This window comes from Mus musculus, chromosome 9 (genome assembly GCF_000001635.26).
Source record: "Mus musculus strain C57BL/6J chromosome 9, GRCm38.p6 C57BL/6J".
NCBI lineage: Eukaryota > Metazoa > Chordata > Mammalia > Rodentia > Muridae > Mus > Mus musculus.
In genome coordinates this window covers 37229149-37255944 of record NC_000075.6, presented here as the reverse complement: position 1 = coordinate 37255944, position 26796 = coordinate 37229149, and the positions used below count along the sequence as shown (strand labels likewise).

Below are 26796 nucleotides of genomic sequence, written 5' to 3'. Positions count from 1 at the left end.
TTCGTCTGAGCAAGCAGAACCAGAACCTGAGAGGTGGGTTTGGGGATCATTTTCCTCCCTGAGACACTTCCAGGGCTCCCAAAGAGAGCCCGCAGATCATGAGTCAGCGCGGTGGTCCCACTGCGTTCACTTACACAGAGCACCGGATTTGCTTTGTGTCAGGGCACAGAACTGCTCAAGACAGGTAGCACTGCAGGAAACCCAACGTCACACAGAGTTGATGACTTGTAGGACTGCTGTTTTCAGTTCCCCATCCCCTCGTGGGTAGTGAAATGGAAAAGCCCAGACAAGAAAGAGGAGCCCCAGGAAACTCAAGACTGCTGGTTTCTGACTAGGAGAGAAAGTTCGAGAAAACAGATGGCAGTACATAGAAAACAGTGGCTAGTGAGCACAGAGGGATAGCTAGGACTTGCACTCGGCGCGACCTAGAGGGCAGGCCGGTCATGTTCAAGGGGCGGAGGCTCTGGCCATGGGCCTGCCTGGGGCGGGCCAGTCGGCGGGGCATTTAAATCGCTGCCGCCGCTGGCCGGGACGCGCGCCGGCTCTGCACCCTCCATAGTCTCAGCTTCGAGTGCCGGCGCCTCAAGATGCGGTCCTCCCTGGCTCCTGGTGTCTGGTTCCTTCGCGCCTTCTCTAGGGACAGCTGGTGAGCAGGGCTGGGGAGGGAGGCTGCCAAGACGCGCAGAGACTTGCTCGGGCGGCGGATGTTTCTGCTTGTCCCTGGAGTGGGGGATGGGGTTCTAGTTCTATCTGGCAGGGCTCCTTCGGTGGCGCAGGCGTGGAAGTTTAGTAACACAGAACTATTAATTCCACATTAGCCCAGACTTCTGTCTAACCCCGGTGAAGAACAAACAGGGTGCCTAGGAGTCTTCATCCTTTTTGGTTTGCCACCCCGTATCTGCAAACACAAGCGCACAAGCGGGTACCTGTGGAGTGCCTCCAAGTCTTATCTGTGTATTTGGAGGATCCGGATTTGCCTTTGAGGAACCCAGGCCAAGAACTGGTAGAATATAAATGGAGCCAGAGAGCTTAAGGCCCCTATTGATTAGATTAGTTAACAAGCCAGAAATCACTGGTTCTATTAAGCCTGTCTGACCCTTCCAGTCTCAGGGATACCTAGCTAGGGCAAGATCTCTGGGATCAGAGCTGCAGCTGCTCCAACACTGGGTGGTCACCCTTAAAAGCATGAGCTGGCATTGACAGCAGCTGCTCCCAGGACCACAAGGTCACCCTTGTGCTGGGAGAAGAGGTTTTAGCCAATCTCCATTGAGCTTTTGGAGCAGTGTACTTGGTCTGCAAGAGGTGGGGAAGGAAGAGTGTTAAAACATTTTGTTAGTTACCGTCATTTATAAACTATAAAACTTAACAAAATAGCCAGTTGCTGGCTTCTAAAAAAAACAAAACAAAAACAAAACAGATGACACAGCAATCTCAAATCTAAATTCTCAAACTAAACTAAGGGTCAGATTGGGCAGATACTTAGTCATCAATTTGGCCTGGTTTTAAAATAAGTCATTTTGTTTCAAGGTCTCTCAGGCTAATAATCATCTAAAACATTCTTTAGATGGTTTATGTGGTCCTTTCTACATTTGGAACTATTAAACAGTTTTATGTTTTCAGAAAGAGAGAAAATGTCTCTCAAAAGGAGATGAACACGAGAGTGAGAGCGTGTACTGCCCTCATAATGAAGGAGCTAGAAGATGTCATAATTGGGTAGAAAGAGAATTCAAGGGGAGGGGAGAGTTGCCGTAAGGTGGATGTGGATGGTAGCGATGGGCGCACAGTACACTTGCTGTCCCTGACTTTAGCTGCCCTGACTTTACATTTAAAGGTGGTTGAGATGATAAGGTTTTGTGCTATGTATATTTTACCACAATTTTAAAAAGCATAATATAAATAAGCTCATTTATACATTAAGACTCTTGAAGCTGTCTCACTAGTGGACATATTTTATATGACTTATCAATTAGCTGCAACTTCAGAGACTAAAATTGCTCAATGTCAAGAAAAACTAAAATCAGGATAAATGACAGACTAGAGTCAGATAATCTGGAAAGTTTTCTCTCTGTAAAACATCCTTTTCTTTGTAGACTCCATTTCAGGTTTGTTTTTTTTTAATCTCTAAGAAAAAATTTTGATCACACAATAAAGTGGGTCTCCTTAGATCTAATCTCATGGTTTACTTATGTACAGCAAAAACATTAATTAACCAAATAGGTCATGATCAGTGCTCTTGGGAGTTTTCATAAGGAATCTTTTTAAGAAAAATTTAAGGTGTGTGTCCGTCCCCGTCCTTTGGCAGTGGTGGTGCATGTGTGTCTCTGTGAGGCCAGAAGTCAACCTCAGATGTCTGCCTTCAGCAGCCATCCATCTTAGTTTTTGAGACAGAGTTTCTTACTGGGACCCGGAACTTACCAGCGAGTTCCACGGAGCTTTAAGTAGCTCCAGCCTGTCTCTGCCTTCCCAGGCCTGGGGGCACAGATGCAGCCGCCACCTTGTCAGGCCTTAAGGTGGGCGCTGAGGATGATGCTCAGCTTGTGCAGCAAGTGCTCTGCCGACTGAGCTTGCCCCATTCTTTCTTTTTTTTTTTTTTTTTTTTTTTTTCTGTTATGGAAAAAGTGTTTATTTTGAAATTATTTTAATTGAGAAGTAGAAAACCTCATAGGAAGGAGGAAGAAACAAAACACCACACAGCATTCAGGCAACGCTTTACTTCATGCCCTTTCCCCCGCTCTGGCTCACTCGTCCCATGATGAGAAGGACTCAGCCACCCACAATAATGTTATTAATGGGTATATGGATCAGTTTCACGAAGAAGCCAATGAATCCCATGATAGCAAATCCTATAGCTGTAGCCATGGCAATCTTCTGGAATTCTTTTCTGTCGGGTTTGGTGCATCTTTTAACCAGCCGAATTGAGTCCTTTACAAACTGCCGGCTGGGCTCCACAAACTGCATTACCTGATCCATGTTTGTTGGATGGCGGATTGAGAGCGTAGAGACACGTAGCTCAGGAGAGAACCCTCCCCATTCTTTCATAAGTAGCCGTGCATTGTTTTTTTAAAAATAGATATTTTACTATTTACTGCCCTGAGATAAGATGCCAAGATTTACCAGATTTTACCTGCTATAGATTTGGGCAGATTCCTCTTTCTTTACACCCCCCCCCCCAAATATCATAAGGCTTTTAGATCTGAAAAACTGACTGACATCTTCTACCTGTAAGACAGGGAACTCAGAAAACCACTTTCCTTGGAGTGATCTATTAGTATTGACTCCATACAATGAACCTCAGTCTCTTCAAAGGGGCTGATATAGTTGATATTAAATAGACATCCTGGTCTACTACAACATCCAGGCAAGGCCCTGGTTACATAATCAGTTCTAAATAGGCTCTTGTTAAAAAAAAAAGAAGATATTCTTATTGAAAGTTTACAAGTAGCCATATCACCCTGGAAAACAAGAAGACTCACTGAAAGTTTCTGCATTCTGAGGAGTTCAGTTTAAACAAAACAAAACACAACACAATGCCTATTAAACTGTCATGGGTTATGGATCACCTAAGAGGAAAGAAAAAGGTCTTCCTTATACTGGCATCCTGAAAAGGGAGCACTGCAATAACATTTCAAGTATAAGTGACAGTCATTGGTAGTTCACTTATTCCTGTGTGATTAGTGCTGGTCCTGCACATCCTGGCTTCGCAATCTCTGGAACACAGTTTCTCAGGAAGAGCAGAAGAGTCTCCCTAACTGTCCACTACTGTGTACTTACAGTTGTCCAAGTGGGGCTGTCAGAAGAGTAAGTACTCAATTTATAGTGAACAAGCACATGTTCTAGAGAGGAAAAACTCTTAGATACAACATACAAAAAAAATCTCAGATGGGCTGAAGAGATGCCTCATTTATTAAGAGCACTGGCTGTTCTTCCAGAGGACCCAGGATCTGTTCCCAGCAACCACATAGCAGCTCACAGCCATCTGTCATCTAGTTCCAGGGGATTTGATACCCTCTAACCCAATGGGAGCTAAACATGCAAGTGGTGCACATACATGCAGGCAAACACTCAAACACATAAAATAAAAATAAATACATCCCTAAAGAAATTTGAAACTCACTCATATAATATGCAAAGACTATAAACAAAAGAGTAAGTTTGGGGTAGTTCCCTAAGCAGCTGATTTGTAGGGAAGGATCAGTGGTCTGGGAAGTTGCTGTATTTCAAGTTAAAGAAATAGAGTTGCAACCTATGTTAACATTTTGGCCGGTAGCTGAAATTATGGCAGACAACTCTGCATGTTGCCATGAGGTAAAGCAACATCAGGATCAGTGGAAACACGTGGCTAGGCCTGTAATTGTCTGACTCTCAGAAAGCTGAGGCAGGAGGATTGTGAATTCAAAGCCAACTTGGGCAAGTAGAGGGACCCTGTTTCAAAATAGAAAATAAAGAAAGGCTGATGTTGCAGTTTACTGGTAGAGCACTTGCCTAAAACACGCAGGACCCTAGTCTCAATCCCCAAATACCACAACACAACACCACCACCAACAACAACCAAACATGGACAGAGACCGCATTCCAAAATCTTTGTAATTTATCATACAGAAATTTCTGAACTATTACAAATGATGGCATTTTATCTATATGAGTTTAATGTGGAGAAAACTACTTTTATCTTCTGATTTCCCAGTGATGCTAATGTTAACTGATGAGCATTGGTTTATAAAGCCATCCTAGTTTCAGTACTGCCCTTTTTTAAAATGTAAAAGATAAAATCCAGATGGTTTTCCAGGAACTCTGATTTTCACCATTATGTGAAACAAGTCCCCACGCCTGAGCCTGCCCTGACATGGTTTTATCACACTCTCTTGCTTCTTTCCAGACTTAACACTTGCACCTACTATAACCCAAGGCAAATCGCACTCCCATCCACAAAACACACCCCATAACTACGAGTGGCAAATGCTCTACCACCAAGCTACAACCTCAGCCCAAAGTAGCACATATCAGGGAAAAGGAGGGTGAATCGTGATAAAGGCCCATCGTACAACAACCTCTCAGTACAGGAATGCACACAACACAGCCTTCTAAACACACATCACGTGTGCAATGTCTTTTAAAACTAATGTCTCCAGTCTACACCGGTCTTGAACTATGTAGCAAAGTGTGACCTTGAATTCCTGGGCTCAGGGCCTTGTACATGCTAGGCAAGCACTCTACCAACTGAGCTACAGCTCAGTTCTGCTTGCACACTTAAGTGAGACTAACGGCTATACTCTGCAAAGTTCAAGACATACAGGGATAGGAATCTTTTTACCACACTGCACTCTAGGGTTATTTACGTTTTAGATCCTCATCAGTGGAGGCGAGGTGGTTCTAGAGGGTGTGTCTGGTAGCACACGGAAAGACACCTGACTTCTGTGGCTGATGGAGGACCCTCAATAGATGTTCTCTTCTATTTTCCTAGAGTGTGGTGACTTTAGATGCTCCCCCACCCCCAAGAACCAAAGTATAGTTCTGCTGAAAAAATGTTATACTGAACTCTGGGGCTCACAGAGAAAATGAAAGCATCATCTCACCTCAGAATTAATGGTAGAGCTGAAGAGTTGCGGTGCCCACAGCAGTCATTGATCGTATTTTTACTTTGTTTTATTTGTTTATTTGGTTTTGTTGCCCTAGGTGTGGAAGCCAAGATCCTGGGTAAACCAAGCAAGTGCTCTGCTGCTGAGCACTGTTGGCAGTTTTAGAGGTAGCACTGAGCGCCAAAGGGCAATGGTTCACACACACACACACACACACACACACTGGGCCTCTCAGTGGCCAGATGAACTGACTGTGAAGAGAGCTGCCTCCTGTGAGGACATCTGGATAGAGGGAGAGCTAGAAACTGCTTGGCATGTAAGAAGCATGCAGTAACTAAAGGTGACTCTCTGTAGGTACCAAAGATCATTATAGACAGATTTTAAACCAGTGCACATTTTCTGAGCTAAACAAAACATAAGCTGAGGTGGGGACAACAGGGTAAGGACTTACAGTGTGAAAGAAAGTTAGAAATGAACTCTGTCACACATTACTTTCACACGGCCCTAAGGAGAGCATCGAAATAGATGTGAAGATAGCAGACAGTCTTGGACTCTTCACCTGTGAAGTACGGATAACAGGATACCTACTCCTCTGATTGCTGAGGTTTAAACGGGAAAGTGTCTGGATGGGTGCCAGGCCTGCGTTAAGTCCCGAAGACTTAACAAGAAGCAGCTTTACTGCTAAATGCCATTCTATAAACTTTTCATACTAATATATACCATGGATTACTAATCTGTCTTTTTTTAAAAGACAAATGAACCGTTAGTTCCCCCATGAGACGCACTGATAAAATGAGAGACAGAAAAGCATGTAGCTTGTACAGCATCGTGTTGCTGACAAATGACTGAGCGGAGTTGGATCCAGGTTAATCTGACTCCTAAGCCTTTCCTCTTCCCACTGTACTCCTGATGGTCACGTGGATGGAAAATGCAATTACACTGTCATTTGTCATTTTAGACAAACCACTTAATCTCTCTGAGGCTACATTTCCTTAACGATAAGAGAATAATTACAATTTGTATATCTTATCACGATATTAAGATTAAATGAGAAGCTTAATTTTACATTTACTTAGTTCATATATATACATATATATACACACATATATATACATATATATATATATTTTTCCAAGACAGGCTTTTCTCTGTGCAGACTTGACTGTCCTTGAACTAGCTCTGTAGACCAGGCTGACCTCAAACCAACTGCCTCTGCCTCCTGGGTGCTAGAATTACCGGAGTGCGGCCACAGCCTTAAAAGAATATTTTTAATTGAAATAGAATTATACCACATTCCCTCTTATCCTTCCTCTAATCCGCCCAGCTCCCCTCCCTCAAACCTCTCCCTTAAGTTGATAACCTCTTTATCTTTAAGATACATATGTAAATGAAAAGCTTTTTAAAGCACTTAGGCCTCTGTAGTTGGGATTGGCTAGGCAGTTGTACTGTTTGTTGTAGTAGGGGTTCACCCATTGGGAGGAGGCCACCTTGAATCCTTAAATCTGTCAGTCTTTGTCTGGGTGTTGACTGCTTGGTTCTCTAGCCAGAGGGGGCAGTGTGCCAGAAAACACTCCTTGAAGTGGGGCTGTGAGCAGGTGGCACCAGGAGTGTGGAGGCCACAGTCTGTGGAGTTTCAGCCCAGTAGGTGTTATTTCACACCCTGTTAACAGCAAGTAGACCACCAGTTCATTGTGCTTCTGAGCCACCAAACACCAAACTGCCTGTTTCCTTGTGCTACTCTGTTCATGGGCATGCCTGGGGGCAGCTGACAGCACGGGCATCTTTCCAGAGAGATGGCTGCAGCTGGTGCTTATAGGGCTGGGTGAGCTTCCTGAGGCCTCCTGAGGAGGAGAAACTCAGGACCTGGAGGAGGGAGCGAGGTGACACTGCAGCTAGATGAGCAGGAATGGGTGTGGAGGGAGCCAGCTTTCACAGGCAGGAGAGGCTAGAGCTTGACTCCCACGCTGATTGTGTTTTCCCCATACCTTACTCTTCCCTGGGAGGCTGGGCGATGCTGACAGATTGCTCTGTGTTGTGGAGTTGGTGAGGAAGGTAGAACAGAAAAGTACTCAGACACACATGGAGAGATGCTGTCCTTGTTGAATATCTGTGCACCCATTGCGTTTGTCAGTCCTCGTGACAGTTTTGGGTAGTGCTTTATTCTTTTATTTTAAAAATAAAACCGAGGCTTGAGAGGCTAAACAGTTTGCTCAAAAGTCACAGTAACCAAAAATGAAGGCTCAGCTTCCTTTGGCTTAAGTCCTGATGTCCTTTTCCCTATTCTGTGGCCGGAGGGCTGGAATCAGATCTTCGTTCCTGATGGTTCCTGTCTCTCATCTTATTTTCCTGTTCTTTTAAAGAGATGCTTGATAAGGGCAGCAGAAAGAACAGCTTAAGGGGCTGGAGAGACGGCTCAGCAGTTCAGAGCACTAACTGCTCTTCCAGAGGTCCTGAGTTTAATTCCCAGCAGCCACATTGGTGGCTCACAACCATTATAATGGAATCCGATGCCCCCTTCTGCTGTGTCTGAAGAGAGCGACAGTGTGCTTATATTAAAAAACAAACTAACAAACAAACAAACACTGCTTAAGGAAAGCTGTGGTGAAAGCCAGCTGCCTTGTCCTGCAGGGGAATGATCCCAAGGATGCTGGAGTCTCATCTTCCTGTCACCAGCATGTGACCTGGGCCCATCCCCCACATCTTATTGCAGCTTCCTCTTTTCCTGCTGATGTTTCCTCTTTCCCTTCTTAAAAGACAAATCCATGTGACACCCCCTCCCCCAACCCCCACCTGCCAGCTCAAGCTGTGTGGACTGTCTAGGAGGCAGCAAACAGCTTGGAGTTGACTGCATAGTTCAGGATCAGGATCTTTCCTCAGTCAAACTGTACCAGTACTCACTGAGATGAGTTAGACAGTCTCAAAGTAATACTAGCACAAGGCACAAAAGCTGTCCTGGGTTAACGGGCCAGCCCATGGAACCCCATGCTTCTTGCTGGGATTGAGTGTTGGATTAGAGAGATCCGTGGACATAAGGCTGGGTCCTAAGAGCCTTCCCAGAGAAGAAACCATTGGCCAGTAACCACAGGAACTCAGAACTTTCTAGATGAAACTTGTTCTAAGGTTTATGTATTTATTTATTTTGAAAAGAGGAATATATATTTGAGAAGAAAGCCAAATCAAATAGGGAAGCCCTGAGAGCTCAGAAAGAATGAGTGCACAGGGCTATAAGGTACAGCTTGAGTTGTTAAGGGTGCAAGTTTGTGGGCTTCAGAAGAGCTGGCCAATAGGGGCAGAGCCCTGAGATCAGACTCCGCCCCCATATGACTGTCACTAAGTTGGTGTGATGGTGGAGGACCCGGGTGGGATGTATCACTACTTTCTTAACCTGTAGCTTAGGCCTTGGGCCTTGACTTCTGCATGCACTGGAGACAGTGAGGGTGAGGCTAGGACCAGGACTCCTAAGGGTCCTAGAAGGAAGGCCATCATCCTATTTCTCAAAGTAGGACTACAGCTATGTGGCTGTCACCACATTCCCACCTGTGCTCTGTTCAGAATACAGCCTATGTTCAGGAGTGTGGACAAGAGACCTGGTATTCCACAGGCCTGCTCCCTGCCCCAAGAAAGCTTTCTCCTCAGAGGCCTTCCTAGCCTGTCCTGTCCCTCCTTGCTCTTGTATGCTGCAGGCATGACTCAGGACTCTGCCCCTGGGTATCTGTCCTTAGCTGGCCCTTTCCCACTAGAATATCTCCCAGTGTTGGTTGATGGACGACTTAGTAGAAGTTGAAGGTGGTGGCACAGCCCAAATTGATCCTGGTCTGGTTGTTACCGTACCCAGCCTTATCCTTTTCAGAACCCGCTGACCCTAGAATCGGCACACCCAGGAACAGGTCGCCAGGTTCGTTTCCACAGGGGAAGTGCTAAGGTCACCTGCAGCCTCGTCCTGAGGTCACATCCTGAGGCTGTCCCAGGTTAAGAGAGTTTAAACCCTGATTGTCTCTAAGTCATGGGCAAGGCTATCAGAGAAGTAGATGTAGAACAAAGAAAGAGGAAGGCCTGTTTCTACCTCTCCAGAGATCAGAGTCGGCTCTTGGAGGTCATGTTGGCTTGTGGTGGTGGCAATGAAGTACTTAGGGGTGGTGTCTGTCATTATCTGTTGCTAATGTGGGATACATTGTTCCCTGTTCAAGCCCAGAATCATTATTAGTGCAAAGTCTTAATGAAGTTGATAAAGCTATTATCGAGGTCTTGGGAAAGAATAAGTTGGATTGTCAGCTAATACTTAAGAGATAGCTAGTCCCTCTCTATCTGACTTGGTTATTCAATAACCAGCATATAGTGGAGGAGGTGGGACTCTAATAAGTGCCACCTCTTCCTAATAAGACTTGCAGGGTCATGGGACAGCTGAGCCTATGTGGAGTAGTCTGGGAGTCTCCCCCCATATGTTCCTTGGCCCCTGAACTGCTTGCCCAGTCCAGCTCTGCACCAGGGCAGCCATTCCTTGCCCTGGCTCTACAAGTCTCCCTGTGCCTCCTATGGGGAATCTTGGTTCTGAGGGAAGGAAGGGCTTGTGAGAAGTGAAACCTGCAGGTCCTGCCCTGCTCAGAGTCCTCAGCTGTGAGCTTGAATTCCTTGAAGTCTTAGTCTAGCTCCACCCTTAACCTAACCCCCCCCCCTCCCGACTCCCATGTTCCTAGGCCCCTGTGCTGACAGTCAGCACCTGGGACCGTTTCTGTGAACACCTGATGTGCCCTCAAAGGAGCACTGGCTAGTAGAAAGGAGGCCTAACTCCAACACTGCTGGGGCCCAGCAGTCTTATGAGCTTAACCTTCCACCCTATAGAGGCCAGGCAGAAAGCCCCAGAGGAAGCAGGTGTCAGGCTAACACCATACAGCACAGGCTAGAAACCCTGTCTTTCAAGGATCCTGTCTTGCTTGCTAATTTAGAGGGCAGGTCTTTGGTTGGGAGATTGGGATCTAGGTTGGGCAGGCCCCTGCAGAGCTGAGAAAAAAAAAAAAATCACAGGTCAGCATACTAGTATGGACTGGCTGATTCACCTGTCTACCCTGTGGAAGACCTCAGCTTCTTAGAGTCACTTTCCTGTATGGTTGCAGACTCTCTTGTAGGCAGCTACCCTACCTTCTATAAACAAGGGAAGTTACCAGCAACCCTGGGTCTTTGTGTCTTAGGAGACTTAGGTAGGCATCCTTGAGAGGTAGGGAGGAAGGACTAATGGCCCCCAAATTTCTGCCAGGCAATGAAGTCCTAGAGCTCGCCTTGTAAAGCATGAGCTCCTGTTCTTTTTCCTATGCTAATATGAAACACCAGCCATGTTTTTAAGTGTCCACTGGCTATCAGGGATGCTATAAGATCTGTAACAAACATCTGTCAATACTGTGAACAAGGTGAGAAAGTCCTTCTCAGAGGAGTAAACTGGTTTAGAGAATAAGATTATCTTTGCCTGATTTTAAGTCCTTACTTGTCTCTACAGACATGATTTTGAAATATATCTAAGGCACCCTGTGAAGCTGTCATGTACTTAGAAGTGGCTAGCAGGATGGAAAGGCAAGGGATGGGCCCCACCCCATAGTGGGGCTTCCCCCTGGCTTCACCTGGCTCATAGCCAAAGCACCCACTCCTAGGAAGGCCCCACCCTTCCAATGGCTTCTCGTCCTCTTCAAGAGATAACCCAAACTCTACCTCTTGGCACACAGAGCCCTACCTGCCTGGGCCCTACCTCATCTAGCCACTTCTGCTTCTGTGCTTGGCTCAGGCTCCTCCTCCAGATATCCTAAGCCATGCAGTGCTCCCACACCCGCAGTGTTATTACATGCCTGTGCCTTTCTGGATGCTTTTTCCCTCACCCATCTCCCAGCCCTAGTTGACTTAGCCATCTCCTGCTTGATTTTGGAACCAACCCTATCCTCTGGAACCTTTTCCTGACACCAGTTCTATCCCACCGGGTTTGGTGTCCCACCTGTGCTCCCCTGTGACACAAGGCTTCCTGCTGCTATGGCATAGGCACTCCAATTCTCAGTGTGTGTTTGTTTCCCTCCCTGGCCTGTGAGCTGCAGGAGTCAGGGTCTTTCTTCCCATCTCTCTTGCAGTCACCGGATCCCTAGGCATAGAGGTGGTTGCAAGGGGAGTCTTATTTTTTCCAAGAATATATGGATTTTAGATTTGGACATTGGTGTGACTGTTCTCTCCAATGGCTTTTCCTACCTATGGTTGGAAGGGTCAGGGCTCTGGATGAAAAGAGCATGGAACTGATAAGGATGGATACCTGGGAACTCAGGTGGGTGGAAGCCAGGGAAAGGTGGGCTGGATCTGTCTCCCTGGGATGTTCCTGGTATGTGGGAGTAAAGCAGTGTGGATGTTGAATGTTGACATGAAGGGAAGGGTTCAAACAGCTGGCTTTGGCCTCCTTTGTGCCTCCTTGGTTGCTTGCAGCTCATGAGGCATCTGGCATGTCTGCTGAGGTACAGCCTCTGACTTCAAGTAACACTGGGATCTTCTGTTGACTGGTCATCACTGTTGTGCTCTCAGGGGCTCCAGTGGGACTTTCATTCCTAAAGATCTTTCAGAACCAGAAAAGACCTGATATGTCATGACTGTGGCCACACACACCTGTGGCCTTGGCACCTCTGTGTAGTCACACAAGCCAAGCTGTGTGGCACTTAAAGCTGGTACACCAGGTACCCAAGGATTAGGATGAGAGTGACATAGTGCAGTTGAAGAAGCCAGAAGCAGAAAGGGCTTACCTGGTAAGTGAGTGGAGGTTGCCACACAAACTTGCCTGCTTTTCCCTGGATTAGGCAATATCCCAGTTAACTATAAGGTTGCAGATTCCTTCTATCTATTGCTCTTTGCCTAGACTAGCTGTGTACTCTCTCTAAAGTTTCTCAGAAAATTCTAGAAATCCCTGAACTAGGAATCAGCTAGATGGCATTTGGTAGACCTGGAAAGCTTTCGTGTCACCAATCTTTTTAAATTTAATCACTGGGACAGGCAGGCATCTGGGGTAGCCTTGGCTTCCTTGACGTCCCTAGAAGACCTGTGTGATTCACATAGGTGCCTTGGAAACAAGTAGCCGAAGAGGTACTTTGAGATTGGGTCTCATTATGTAGTCCAGGCTGGCCTCAGAGTCCCAATCCTCCTGCCTCAGCCTCCTGAATTCTGAGACAACAGGTATGCACAACCATCCAAGGTTAAGAATTAAGAATATAGTGCAGAGAATAGTAACAGATGCCTGGGTAGGAAGGAAACTTAAATCCAGGGTGAAGTGGGACAGGGTTTGGTAGCTCAACTCAATTCAGGCTCTGCAGAAACACCTTTCATTTCACAAGAGGTGGCCTGCATTGCTTAATTACATGCTTGGGGGAAGTGAGTTTGGAGTTTGGAGGCAGATTACCAGACAGGGCAGGGTGAGCATCCAATATCTGTCTTAGGTTCATGAAGCCAAGGGAGATAAGCACTCCAGGGCCTGCTCACTCTTCTCCCCTACCCTATTCTTTAATGAGCAGAGGCACCGAGCCTTCTACTGTCTAGCATTTTCTTTCAGGCTGGTTCGTTTGCTGGTAGGTTGAAACGCAGGACTTCAAGTATACAAATTCTGTGTTCTGCCTCTGAGCTGTACCCTCGGCCCTGTGCTGAGATCTATTTTCCATATACCTCCTGGTCCTTGATTGCTGATTCAGCTCAGCTGATGCCTTGCTGTGGAAACAGTGCCTCAGCAGGGTGCTGCAGGATCCTCCCCAGACCCTTGGGTGGGTGAAGTGGGTATGCTGCTATGGAAACTTTGAGAGATTCCTCATTAGACTGCTCTTTCCCTCTGGCTGGCCCATGAGATAGGCAGGAGGGCAGGGGAGAGAACATGGGATATGTGAGCCACAGAGGAAATGATCTTTGTACCCAGTGGAATCAACTAGCCGGGGACCCTGAGGGAGAGGACTCAGGTTTTGTCACCAGCTGTCTCAGCTGAGTCATCTCTTTCCATAGTTGGAGCCTAGTCTGCTGTCATCCAAGTGCAAGGGAAATATGGACATCACTCTGTAGACAGATCCCTCTCTCCTTTAATTCCATCCCATGCCTATCTGTGGCCATACCTGTTCTATACAAACAGACACAGAGACAGCATTGTCTCAGGGAGACCCTACAGGGGCTAAGAGGTTGGAAAGAAGGTGGCAGGGGTAGTTTGTATGTACAGTGTGTGTGTGTGTGTGTGTGTGTGTGTGTGTGTGTGTGTGTGTGTGTGTGTGTGTACAGAGGTCCTTTGTTCCCAGACACTCCTGGTCTCTGCCCCAGAAACTTGTGTCTAGAAGAGAGCCTAAAGGCAAAATGTTGGTGGTGCCGAGGCCTTGAGGATGCTCTAGCTGGGCTTCTGAAGACTGGGATGCTCCTCTGTCCTGCAGGTTCCGTGGCTTCATCCTGCTGCTCACCTTCCTCATTTATGCCTGTTATCACATGTCCAGAAAGCCCATCAGCATCGTCAAGGTGAGGCTGGTTGGTAAGGAAGACTGTGGGACATGTGGGGCCTGGTAGTTGTGTGCTGCAATCGGATGCTCTAAACCTCAGATAATCCCCTCCCAATCTGATTTACCCTGCTCACTGGACCTGACCCTTCCACCTGGCAGACACCCATTGTGGGTGGCTCTTTCCTAGGACACTCTTACAATGTTTTCCTACACGATCCTTTTACATTCACCTCCCAGACTGCACCGTTGGTTGGTGTGGGTAAGCTAAGAAGGCAGGGGGTCCCGGCTCTGTGGATTCCATTCATGAATATTGGATGGCCACCTACCCTTGTTGGAAGAGGTACTGGTAGGAAGAAAATCATGGACTGTGGTGGGAAGCAGTCATGTTTATGATTGAGTAGCAGGTTTCTTGCTTCTCTCTGAGCCAAGTGGGCCCCAGGGGATGGTATGGCCCTTGACCCATATTGTATAGTTTAGACAGCACTGGGTAAGCTCTCCTTGCCATTGCCTTCCAGAGCCGCCTGCACCAGAACTGCTCAGAGATGGTCAGACCTGTTAATGACACCCACGATCTCAATGATACCACCTGGTGCAGCTGGAGTCCATTCGGTAAGGACAGGAGAACACATTGCTGCCTCTAAACCCCAGTCCCTCCTTGGACGTAAAAGGGACTTTCCTGAGGGGGCAGCCACCCAGCCAAGTTTCTGTCCTTCCCATCTGCTTTCAGACAAAGATGACTACAAGGAGTTACTAGGAGCTGTGGACAATGCCTTCCTAGTGGCTTATGCCATTGGCATGTTTATTAGGTAAGAGAAAGGCAGAGCCCGTGCCCAGTGACAGGGTGGGTGGGTGCTTGATAATTGCTGTTTCTCCTTACTGATCTGGGCTGCAGGCTAATGTGAGAGTTGAAAGTGTCTCTGTGTGGGACTGAGGCCAAGACCCCATCCAGGCCATCAGCCCATGACCAGCCTCCTTCCTTCTCTATGGTCACCAAACTGTTCCTCTACCAGCTACTGATGGATCCTGCTGTTAGCAGCCCTTTCCCTATAAAGCTCCCTAGATGCTCCATTTAAGGAAGTGTTGGTGGGTATGGCCAAAGTTCTCTAAGCACAGCCCTGCACATGTAGATTCCCAAGGAGAGCTGTCTAAACTATACAACCAGTGTGAGTCTCACCTAGCAAACATGGAGCTTGCTACCAGCAATCACTGATGGACAAGGCAGTGTGTGGCCTTCAAGGAGCTCATAGCCTAGTAGAGTGACCCTCAGCTTAGCAGCTAATTCAACATTGTGGAAGTGTTGGGTAGTCATGTAGTGCAAGCTTAGATTGAAGACAAGGAGTTAAGGAAGGTGTTGGAGGAGGTGAGTCTTGAAATGTGAAGAACCATGGGTGTTGGCAGTGGGGAAGGACACCCAGGCTGGAGGCATCAGAGAGCACAGTGGGGCAAGTAGAGAACAACGTGGAGTGTAGGTAGAGCCTCTCACAGGGTTACCAGAAGGGGTACAGAAGCAACAGCCAGGGAGACAGGGCTAAAGGATAAGGTCATTTGCAGAGGGCCTGCTCCAGAATGTGGAATGGGAGAATCATGGAAGGAGTTTAGCTAGGCATGAGGGAAACTCTGAGGTAGGCTTGAGGCAGAAAGGGAAGGTTACAAGCTAGCATGCCTGCTGTCTACGCTGCTGAGCTCGGGGACAGGTGGTGTTTCAGAGGCTCCCATGGTAAAAGGAGGGAGACTTTAGAATTTAGAGGGTTGAGTTTGCATTGCTTTAGGGACAGCCAATTAAAGGTATCCAGAAGGCAATCTGAATGTGACCCTAAAGCATGAAGGGACACATGGGGCCCAAACACACGCAGGAGGGGATGTTTCATGCATTGTGGTAGGTAGAACCATCAAGCTGATGAAGCTGGCAGGAAGCACGTGGTTAGCCAGCAAGGAGGGACATGGGCAACAGAATTTTCAGAGTTGTGCCAAGTAAAGCAGATGACTTCTGGAAGGGAGGACTGGGGTCAGCCTTGGAATGCAGTAGGACACAGCTCAGCACTGGCCACCATGGCCACAGTGGCTTCAGTAATATGGGCCGGGAGAGGGAGGTGGTAGAGTGGACATGGCATTAACCTGGAGCTCACCCCATCTTTCTCTCCAGTGGAATCTTTGGGGAGCGGCTGCCCCTGCGTTACTACCTCTCGGCTGGAATGGTGCTAAGTGGCCTATTCACCTCCCTCTTTGGCCTGGGGTACTTCTGGAATATCCACATGCTCTGGTACTTTGTGCTCATCCAGGTATGAGTCTGTGTAGCACTTGGGCCTTTGTTCCCCTCAAAGAGAGGTCCTTTTGGGTCCCTGGACATCCCCAGGTCAGAGCAGGTAGGGACTTGGTCTCTTTGTTTGGTCCTCTTCTCACCCTGCTCGGCACCCTGTTCTGACTCCCCCAGAATCTCACAGGACTGGCTCAGTGAGCCTGCCTTGTACTGCAGTGAATCTGCCTGAGATGCCTGAGAAGCTAGGTCTCAGCTCACATGATCTTGAGCTAGGGGAAGGCAGCTATTGTGGCATTGTGTGTGGACGTGCAAGTGAGGGAAAGTCATGGTTTGCAGTGCGGGGTGTATCAGGACGCCTGAGCCGTGTCATTGAACCACCTCTACCCAAGGTGCTCGCTCGAGGTAACTCTCTCCCCCTTCCTCCCTTCTACAGATCTGCAACGGGCTTGTGCAGACTACAGGCTGGCCATCTGTGGTGACCTGTGTTGGCAACTGGTTTGGGAAGGGAAAGTGAGTGTAATGAGGGAGTGCAAATGACCCTGATGGGGGAAGAAGGGGAGGTGTGCGGGGGTGTGTGTGTGTGTGGGGGGGTGTTATCTCTGAGGCTAAAAGGGCAGTGCTGTTTCTCTATCTAGTCAACAGAGCAGGCAGCCTTAGTTATAATTCCTATAACAGGTGAATTTCTATTTTTGATTGAAGCTAAAAGGCTCCACCACTCTCTTTTCTTAGACTGGCTTTTGGGTTAGCTTGCTTCAGTTTCTCACCCTCAGCTCTAACGGTCTGAGCTGATCAACTGTTGGCTCTGGGGGTTACTGGTTTCTTTCTTTTTTTTTTTTTTTTCCAGTATACATAGCATCTCCCTACAAGATGCCAGTAGCAAAACACAGTGCTTATCCTAGGAGCCAGCTAAAACAATGGGCAGTGCTCTCACCTGCTTGACAGCAGCCAGGGCCTTTGCTGCACTATCTGGGGACTCTGAGAAGATCAGTTGTGGGTACATCCCAAAGGCTAGATGCAGCCAGCCTTTTGAGCTTGGCTGTGCCAAATTTTTTGTCTTTGTTTTGTTTGTTTTAATGTTTTTTTCCAGCATAAAATTAATTTTATCACTCAAAGCTAATTTAAAATAAAATTCATTCAATGAAAAACATATATACATACATCACTTTTTGTATGTTTTTATATTATTTTACTTATTCACTTTACATGCTCACTCACTGCCCCCCTGCCAGTTACCCCCCTTCCCTTCCCTTCTCTTCAGGCGGGGATTCATCATGGGCATCTGGAACTCTCACACATCTGTGGGCAACATTCTGGGCTCTCTGATTGCTGGAGTCTGGGTGAACCAGCACTGGGGCCTGTCATTCATCGTGCCTGGCATTATCACTGCTATCATGGGTGTCATCACCTTCCTCTTTCTTATTGAATGTGAGTGGACCCTTCCCACCCCACACTTTCCATGCCCCAGTTGTGCTCATGAGATATAGCAGCTGGATATTCTGTAAGCCTTGCTGCTCAGGGTAGTGGATGACTAGCTCTGTGACCCTAAAACTGTCCTTTCATCTATAAAATGCTTGCTCCGTAGGATTTCTGAAAGTGTAAGAGGGACAGTGTATCTTCAGTGTTTTGTCTGTAGTGTGTGCTCTGCCAAAGGACTGCGTAGACAGCTAGTGTTTCTTCCCCATTTTCCCTGAGTTAGCAAGGCCAGGTGTTTCTAGAAGAGGCAGGCAGGCCTACAGGGCCTGCTCCCTTAATGCTGGGGGCCACATGGGACTTGTATGGCTAACTCTGCACTAGCTTAGACTCACTGTAAAGTGAGAGTCTAACCTATCGGTAACCTTCTCAGAAAGGTACTTGTTTATCCCCCAGATCCAGAAGATGTGGACTGTACCCCTCCTCGGCATCATGTGAGTTTGCCACCCCAGCCCTGCCCTTCTCACCACATCACAGGAACTGGCCATGTGAGGGTCAAGAGTTGGAGGAGAGAGCTGTGGTCTTCTAGTGGCTTCACAGACCCAATTTTGGGCTCTTAGGTTAAATGCCCCACAACCTGATATGCCTGTCAGCCCAAGAGAGAAACATACACCTTCCCCAGGATGGTCATCCCCTACCTCTCAATGGGGCTGTCCTTCCCATCAGAGAAGGTTGGTACATGGCCCTGCCAACAGGAGGGATCATCTTCTTTCCTCAGGATGACCCGGAGAAGGAACAGGACAACCCTGAGGATCCTGTGAATAGTCCCTACAGCAGCAGGGAGAGTAATGTGGACATTGCAGCCAGCTCCTCCAAGGAGCAGGGCCCTGAGCCTGAAGCCATCAGTTTCCTGGGGGCACTCAGAATTCCGGTGAGATGTTTATGGAATGAAGGGAAGATGGCCTCTCTAGTGATTTTCACTAGCTTCGAGGGAACGGGGTGCTAGGGGTGACAGGTAGCTTCAAGGATTTCCATGCAGACTGTGGGGTGGCTGTTTGAGAAGGGCTGTGTATATCAGGCCTGTTTTGACAGGACATGCAGCATTAGGCACACTGCTGAAGTTAGGGTGGAGTGTATATTTGTTGTTGCCTTGTGTAGGAATGATGACAGTCATGGGGTAGTGCTAGCCACCCAGGGGGCCTCCACTAGACTGGGGATCTCTTGAGCCCCTTTCCATTCTGCCTTCTCTCATGTTTCCCAGGGAGTGATCGAGTTCTCTTTATGTCTGCTCTTTGCCAAGTTGGTCAGCTATACCTTTCTCTACTGGCTGCCCTTGTACATCTTCAATGTGGGTAAGTTCAGGGGAAGAGGAACTGAGAAAAAGGGTCTCTGAGGAGGCCAAGGCCACTTCTGGTGCAGGGAGGATATCATACTTGGGTTTCATTCCAGTACACAGTCAAGGCTGAGCCCCATGCATGTCTCCAGCCACCTGCCCCCTTGGAGCTGAGTTGGGTCTTAGGAGGAAAACTCTGTCCTACAAACCTCTTTTCCCTAGCCTGAGTCTGGGCTGCTTGGTTCAAAGGTGGGTGGTAGTCTACCTTGAACACCTCCAATTCAAGGAAGAGGCTGTGTGAGCTTTCGTACTCTGTGGACTTCAGGACTCTTCTTCCAAGGACCGTTATGGGAGTGATGTGTTTGTACTGTGGCCTTTGGGTCTACATGGAGGGAGCTGCCCCAATATAATAGCTACTTTCCACTGTTCCTAACCAAGGCTGCAAAGATATAAGGAGAACACTGTTGTGGTTAAAATGGCTGTTTGGTTCCCACCTGCTCAGAGTCTCTGGTTTGCCATGGGGTAACATACCAAAGAGCAACATGCTCTGCTTTGCTGGCCCCCAGGATTCAGAGAGCCACACCCCATACCCAAGACCTTTTGCCCAGAGCTGCTTTCCTGCTCTGGGGAAAGACAGAAACTGTCCTGCTCACACACACACACACACACACACACACACACACGACCAGGAAACCATGGGGATTAGTCATGGCCAGATCTCCAGCTGTAGTTTGACCTATATCTCTACATGAGGGCCCCTGTCTCTGATACTGGCAGAGTACTACGGCAGTTTTGCAGACACTATGACTCTGTTTTGTGGCTTTTTTGCTGACTTCAAAGTATGAATCAGCCTTGAGGATGGAGTTGCAAATCAAGCTTCTAAATGTTCCCCTTTTCTAAACCCAGAATCCCCATCTTCCTACAGGTCTCCTTCTGTGGCTGTGAGCATTAGTACAGACCTAAGGTGGCCTGCCGAGGAAAAGCCCCTGTGGAGCTTGCTTCTATGTTAGGAGTGGGTCAAGAAGATAGCTGTGCCCATGCTCAGTCAGAACCATTATACTCCAGAAGAGTTAGAGATGCTGTCATGGGCACGTACCAGGCCTGCAGGAGAGCCTTGCTGTGAAAGGTCTAGGTTATCCTTCAGGCAAAGAGAGCTTAGGACTTGGCTCTGAGGGTGTGTGTGTCAGGCTGCTGCAAACTCACCTGGTGGCTCTAGCCAATCACTTGGCCGTGTAGCCTCAGCCTTTTCCTTGGACTGGATTAATGCGCCACAGGAACTCTGCTGGCTGTGTCATTCAGGAGATTTGTTCCAAACCTCCCCGTGTGTCTGATTATGTTTTTGTGTTTTCCATAGCTCACTTTAGTGCCAAGGAGGCTGGGGACCTATCCACGCTTTTTGATGTTGGTGGCATCATAGGTGAGGCCCTGTCCTTTTGTCCTGGCATGCTGTCTTTTATTTTGCTTCTATGCAGAGGTACAGAAAGAAGGGACAGCTGGCCATGATCTGGGTAGAGAGCGAAAGCCTCCTAATGTATTCTCATTTCTGTTCCTGCTAGACTGGGTGGGCCTAAGAAAAGTGATCATTGCTCTGTGGTTTCTTGGAGTGATGGGAACAGGGGAAGACTGCAGAGGGAGGTGGTGATTCTTAAGGCCAGCCCAGCACTGGGCAGCAGATGAGGAACAGCACGTAGTGTCAAAGACAGCTTGCGAGTGAGCATGTGTTTCAGGTGGCATCATGGCAGGGCTCATCAGCGACTACACCAATAGCAGGGCCACCACTTGCTGCATCATGCTGATCTTGGCTGCTCCCATGGTACGTTCAGTCTCAGCATGCATATGCTTGGGATCAGGTGTCTAGGGCCTGGATGGACCCATGTATCCATCCCTATATTTGCCTGCACAGCTATGTCTTTCTTCATGTGTATGTATATTCCTGGGCACATGTAGAGACAGAAAAATGAGAGTCAGCAGAGGACCAGGCTCTGTGAAAAGAGACCAGGATTAATAATCCCGGAATGGGATTAGTGATTATCTCGCCTTGGTGGGGAAAGGAAACACCAGCCGTGACATTTTTTGAGCAAGGAATAATGAAGAGATTGAGGATAGACACAAAAGATGTTTGTGGGAGAGGGGAAATTAGAGAGCCATGCATGCCTGTAATCCCAGGATTTGGGAGGTAAAGGCAGGGGGAATCAGGAGTTCAAAGTCTTCCTCAGCTACAGAGTGAGTTTCAGGAGACCCTGGGTTGCATGATTCTCATTTCAAAACCATAAGAAAAATAAAAGGAAATTAGAGATTACCATAGTTAGACCATCTATTGAGACACATAAAGACCTGAGAAGTGCAGATGCACAAGGCGGGAAAAGCAAGTGATATGTAGAATTCCAGAGCAGGCGGGGACGAGTCCAGGCCCAGGTCTCACCCAGCAAGAGGAAAACATGTCCTTCTTTCTTCAGATGTTCCTGTACAACTACATTGGCCAGAATGGGATAACCAGTTCCATAGGTGAGGAGGTGGTGCGACTCTCACCTGGTCACTAGTGACCCTCTCTCTGGGGAACTCCATGTCATGGGTGTGGAGCCAAGGGCAAGGAAGTCACTTGCTATGGACTTGGGGCTGCGCACAGCGCCTCATCTCTAATAATGCCATCTCTGCTGTCTTCCTAGTGATGTTAATTATCTGTGGGGTCCTGGTCAATGGCCCTTACGCACTCATCACGACAGCGGTCTCTGCTGACCTGGTGAGTGGGCCACTTGTGGGCACGAGGCTGGTCTGAGGGCGTGGTCAGGGGCTCTGTCTGCAAGTCCATTCTCCCTTCTCCCGTTCCCACTCGTTGTCCTGCAGCACCTCTACGGGCTCTTTCCTTTCAACCTCAGGGCCCCATCACCACCCACCTCGAGCTAGCTTTCTCCCAGCACTGCTCTTCCCGGGTGGCTTTGCTTAGCTTGAGCTATCCCACTTTACTCTGTCTCCCCAGGGCACACATGAGAGCCTGAAGGGTAACGCCAAGGCCCTCTCCACTGTCACGGCCATTATCGACGGCACTGGTTCCATAGGTTTGTTACTGGTTTGGGCTCCTGGCAGCTGAACCCCTGCCTTGTTATGGGTGGACCCCCTGTGCACCACCGAAGGTGGTGGGGGAAGGTGTGTATGTTTCTTTCATGAGACTGTTCTGTATAGGTGCGGCTCTGGGGCCCCTACTGGCCGGGCTCATTTCCCCGACAGGCTGGAACAATGTGTTCTACATGCTCATCTCTGCCGACGTCTTGGCTTGCTTGGTAAGAGTTCTTGGGCTACACAGATGTCAGTTGGGGAATGCTTTATGTGTACAGACTGGAACTCTGGTATAAAGCAAGCACTGGGACTCCTGGGGTGGAGAGAATGGCAGCTGCCCTTTGCTCAGAATTACTTCCTCCTGTGAGGAGTGCTCTTCCACTAACTTCTCAGCCACCTGTCCCATGGATCAGCTGAGCCTGGAAGCTCACAGTGTCTTCCCTTCCCTTTCTACCTCGAACCCCCACAGCTCCTCTGCAGGTTGGTGTACAAAGAGATCCTGGCCTGGAAGACGGCCTGCGGCAGAAGCAGTGGGTGAGTTTCCTACAGTGGAAGCCATTCTCCTAACCTCACTTCTAGGACTCAAGCCAGGGCTCAGTTACTCCATGCCGAGTCTGTGCTGGTCCACTGTGGGCCTCAGGAACCCTGAAGCAGCGCCCCTTGATGTGCTGTTGGACCCCATCCCACTCCGGAACTACTAACCTTGCCTCTGTTGTCCCCGTGTGTCTCCATAGCTCTAGTCTGGCCCTAACCCACCCGCGATAGTATTTTCCTCAAGTCCCATGACTTTTGTGAGTATTTTCTTCAAGTATGACTAATACGCCATCGGAATGTGGGCTGCATGGGAATCCGCTCCTCTCCTGCGTGTGATTTCCCTCCTGCCCGCCAGCTTTCTCTGTTTCCTTGGGAGCCATACCTGGAGATTCAAGCTAGTCAGAGCACGGTGCTTGGGACCTATTTCTCAGGGGATCTGAGATGCTACAGAGGGCTTTGAACACACCCGCAGGGCAAAGGGGCCAGAGATCTGGAATCTTTTCTTCTCTGAACTGAGGCAGAGCTGCAGATGCCTCCTAAATGTCAGAAATCATCTGACCCCTTTGCCTGGGCTGTGTAGAAAAGGGCAACTACCAATCAAAGCCTCCGGAACAAATTGCAAACAGTGCTTAATCCGGTGTGGTTTCTGCCTGGTGTCCAGAGGTGGTGGGTGTGGGAGTCGCAGAGGTCAGTGACTGAGTCAGAGGCTGAGGTGCTGGTGACTGGGTGACTGTCCCTGGGGCCTTTCTGGCTCTTCAGGCAGAAGCGTCTTACTAAGAAAAGGAGCTGGCAAAGCCTGGACCTGGGCTGGATGGTAAATGTGAAGAACCATCTCCTGGGGTCATGGTAGCCCACACGGTCTGGGGAAGCGCTTGCACTTTAAGAAGCGTCACACAGGCAGGGAAGCAGGAAGCAGGGGTGCATGTGCAGGCATTCACAGGGTCTGCCCCGCCCCGCCCTGCCCTGCTCTGGAGGACGGGAGCAGGGGACTGGACAGCATGAGTTTTCTCTGTTCACCTACATTCTCTGGGCTAGGCTTGAAGGGAGCCAGGAAGAGAAAGAAAAGCAGAAAGGGAGAAAAGTATGTAGTGATCTGGAGTGGAGGCCAGGCTCACCTCCCTGTGGCTCACCTCTTAGCCTCCTTGAGAGGCAGGTATTCTCATTTGAAGTGAGGAGCCAGTCCTGGCAGAACCTAAAGCGGAACCCAGGTTTGTGGAGGTAGCTTGTCTTTCTGGGCACTGCAGCTCTCCCAGGCTGGTTCTTCCTGGCAGGCCCATTAAGAAATGGCTGGGACAAGGAGAGCTCTAGGCTGAGAACCTGAAGTCCCTGAGGTTCTTGGTTTCTCTGTACACTCACCTCTATCTAAGACCTTGGCAGACTCCTCAGGCTCTGCATCATTGAACATAATGGGGGTGTTTTCCTCAAATGCCTGTCAGGGTTGGTCTGAGGCACAGAGAGAATGAGATAGGGAGTGATGCTTTTTGTGAAGTGGCCAAATGTGGCAGAAACACTTTGTTTCCCATATTATTCTGGCTTGTTAGTGCCTGCCCAACAAGTAAAGGGGAACCCTAATTACGAACAGTAGACATGAAAGGCAGAAGCTTATTAAGTTGTGGCTTACTTTCTCTTCCATCCCACCCTCTGTTCATGCAGGTACAAACAAATTTGAGGCCTCAATTGGAAGAGCAACATGGGCCACCCCTGCTGGGTACCCAACTTATGAGCAAGAGAATGGAAGCTTCCATCACAGGGAGAGGCAAAGCCTCCTGATCTAACTGGTCTAGCCCCAAGCTACATTGCCACTAAGGAAGGGTACAGAAAACTCTATGGGAAGGGGCTGCTGAGCACCAAGCATGGGAACATGGCAGACTTCAAGGCCTGAGCTCTGGGAACTGCAATCAGAAGGAATGGGCTGAAAGCAGAAAGGAAGGACAGGTTCAGACTCTTGCTTGTTTGGATTCCAAGGCCTGGAAAAGGTGCATCTCTCCTTCCCATGTTAAATTATAAACCTCTGTAATTATCCTGTACCTATGAGGGATTTCACCTTGTTTCAAAGGTGCTGGGCCTCTCTCTCTCTCTGTTTCTGTCTCTGTGTCTGTCTCTGTCTATGAACTATTCTTTCTGTATTTCTCCAAGTAGGACCCTGTTGATCTATCCTCCACTCGATCCTGTTGATAACTCAGCCACTTTGAAGCATTAGTGCTGCCTTTGCAGAGTCAAGGCTTGGATGGGGTACGGGAGCTGTCATAAGTACTAAATGTAGGGGAACTTGCTCTCGGGCTCTTGACCGTGTCCACCCTCAGAGCCCAGTACCTTCCTTGCCTCACTCTTAAGATGCCTCAGTGGATGAAGACATCAGGGTCAGTTTGGTGAAGACTAAGGTGTTGTATACAACTGCAAATGCCAGTGTGAATTAAGCACTGGGTGCTCAAGTCATGACAGCTGTCCTTTAAGAACAAACAGGAAGTGGCTATGGGAAGAACTTAACCCTGAACATAGGTGCCAAGTTTAGCAAGAAATGAAGATACCACTGGAAACATCTGCGTAACTGCTACTGAGCAGTTGCTAGGAGACACCTTGCAGCCACCCTCTGCCTGGTGTTCTGATGCCCCTTCCTTCCGCTCTTGAGTCCTGGTTCACGACATGCCAGGCTGACTCCTGGCATTTCCGCCTGACCTCTAAGCTGCCCATCAGCACCAATACAGATTTCCTTTGCCAACTGTGCCACTGCTTATCCTTGGTAGGGCCTGGCATAGCAGCAGCCATGGGGCTCGTGAGGGGCAGTAAAGCATTGTCACATGAACAACAAAGATTGGTGTTCTGGGGCTGCGACAGCTGTCTTTCCCAGAGGGCATTGCTCATGACATTGATAACACTGTGCAATCCAGCAGGAGCCTAGACCCCCATACAAGATACATCCATTGCATTTACTAGGATGTTGTGTCAGTCAGTGTGTTAGCTAGATACACTGGCCTCAGCAATAAAATATAAAGCTCACTTGCCTGGTTCTCACTTTAGTCCTGCAGGAAGCAGTCAGTCAGGCACATCTTATCCTCAGGACCTGGTACAGGGCAGGGGCTGGCACATGGTAGTCTGCTCAGTGTTCACAAATCCCTCAAGACCAGAAAGACTGACCTTATGTGGAAAGGACAGACTTTAAGGCAAAGCTGTGTTACTTCTGTAGGCCACTAGATGGTGATAGCATCCCGTAGTAGAGTCCAGGGCAGGCAGGGTTGCTATTCCTTCCTCTGCAGAGAAGGAAGACTCTGCTTTCCTGACACAGCCTCTTGAGAGATCAGTGTGGGAGGAGTGGTTCTAGGAGGTCTTCTCTATCTCAGCCTCATTACTTACCACATTCTTCCTGTCTCCTCATCTACACAGGGGAATAACATTGCTCAAGGCATGGGACTGGTGTGAAGGGAGATAAGTGTTAGTCACACTTGCTGCTCTTGTCTCCTTTGCAGAGAAGACAGACTATGAAAATAGAAACAACACAAGCTACAAAGCAATGACCTCAGTTGAGGGCTACATCATTCATTAGTTCAGACCTGATGCGACAGGACTGGTGGGCAGGGCCAGTAGGGGCGATCCTGGTGGCTTCACGTGTGACAGTATTTGAAGGAAGAATCCAAGGGCCTTGGATGATCAATATGAAAAGGCAGTGAGAAGCAGAAGACAGAAGAAGCTAATATAAATCTTGTCATGCTGTCCTATGCTGGGATAAGGACCAGAGCATGGACACACGCACACATGCACTCCAGGCAGGCAAGAGAGTCATTAGAAAGCTTCAAAAGATTTGTGAGAGCCCAGAGCCAGGCTTCAAAAATGAAGGCTTAGGCTGGAGGTGTAAGAAGAGGGTTGGAGAAAACCCCAAAGGCTGAGGATCACCACCCCCATGGACCGTTCTGCACTCGCTTGCCAGGCCAGGTTCTCTGCACCCTCCTCATCCCCCCAACACGCCAGCTCTGCGCACAGTTTGTTCACTAGAGGCCTGGTACCTGTCTTCTCTCAGGCCTCTGCACTCACACGGGGCTAATGCAGGAACATTACCTTAATTAGTTATTCATTTAATTTAACTTCACATTTGGTCTCAATTAAGCTTAAAATGTTCTTCCTTATAGATGCTACAATAGCACGTGTAATTAAAAGGCAATAACTCTT

At 48.4% G+C, this 26796-nt stretch overlaps 1 protein-coding gene and 1 pseudogene across 2 annotated transcripts; one reads left to right on the top strand and one right to left on the bottom strand.

Moving 5' to 3' along the window:
- The first annotated feature begins 206 nt into the window (after window positions 1-206).
- Slc37a2 (solute carrier family 37 (glycerol-3-phosphate transporter), member 2) lies at window positions 207-26796 on the top strand. 2 transcript variants are annotated; one of them, NM_001145960.1, is made up of 19 exons: window positions 207-646; window positions 13985-14066; window positions 14563-14656; window positions 14775-14853; window positions 16191-16326; window positions 16738-16814; window positions 17563-17729; window positions 18171-18208; window positions 18493-18645; window positions 18976-19066; window positions 20402-20464; window positions 20775-20860; window positions 21504-21552; window positions 21714-21787; window positions 22025-22103; window positions 22228-22325; window positions 22571-22635; window positions 22836-22892; window positions 24289-26796. In NM_001145960.1, the coding sequence occupies exons 1-18, from the start codon at window positions 588-590 to the stop codon at window positions 22864-22866; spliced, it is 1521 nt and encodes a 506-aa protein (NP_001139432.1). In that variant the 5' UTR covers window positions 207-587; the 3' UTR covers window positions 22867-22892; window positions 24289-26796. The 2 variants fall into 2 exon arrangements, with proteins under 2 accessions (NP_001139432.1, NP_064654.3); NM_020258.4 differs by lacking the exon at window positions 22836-22892.
- Window positions 2604-3030, bottom strand: Gm10177 (predicted gene 10177; annotated as a pseudogene).

Bases quoted from the DNA above. Each gene is read 5' to 3' on its own strand.
- Slc37a2 (NM_001145960.1), top strand. From the start codon at position 588: ATGCGGTCCTCCCTGGCTCCTGGTGTCTGGTTCCTTCGCGCCTTCTCT. The intron at 14,657-14,774 runs GTAAGGACAGGA...ATCTGCTTTCAG, and splicing joins GTGCAGCTGGAGTCCATTCG to ACAAAGATGACTACAAGGAG. The intron at 20,465-20,774 runs GTGAGGCCCTGT...CATGTGTTTCAG, and splicing joins TGATGTTGGTGGCATCATAG to GTGGCATCATGGCAGGGCTC.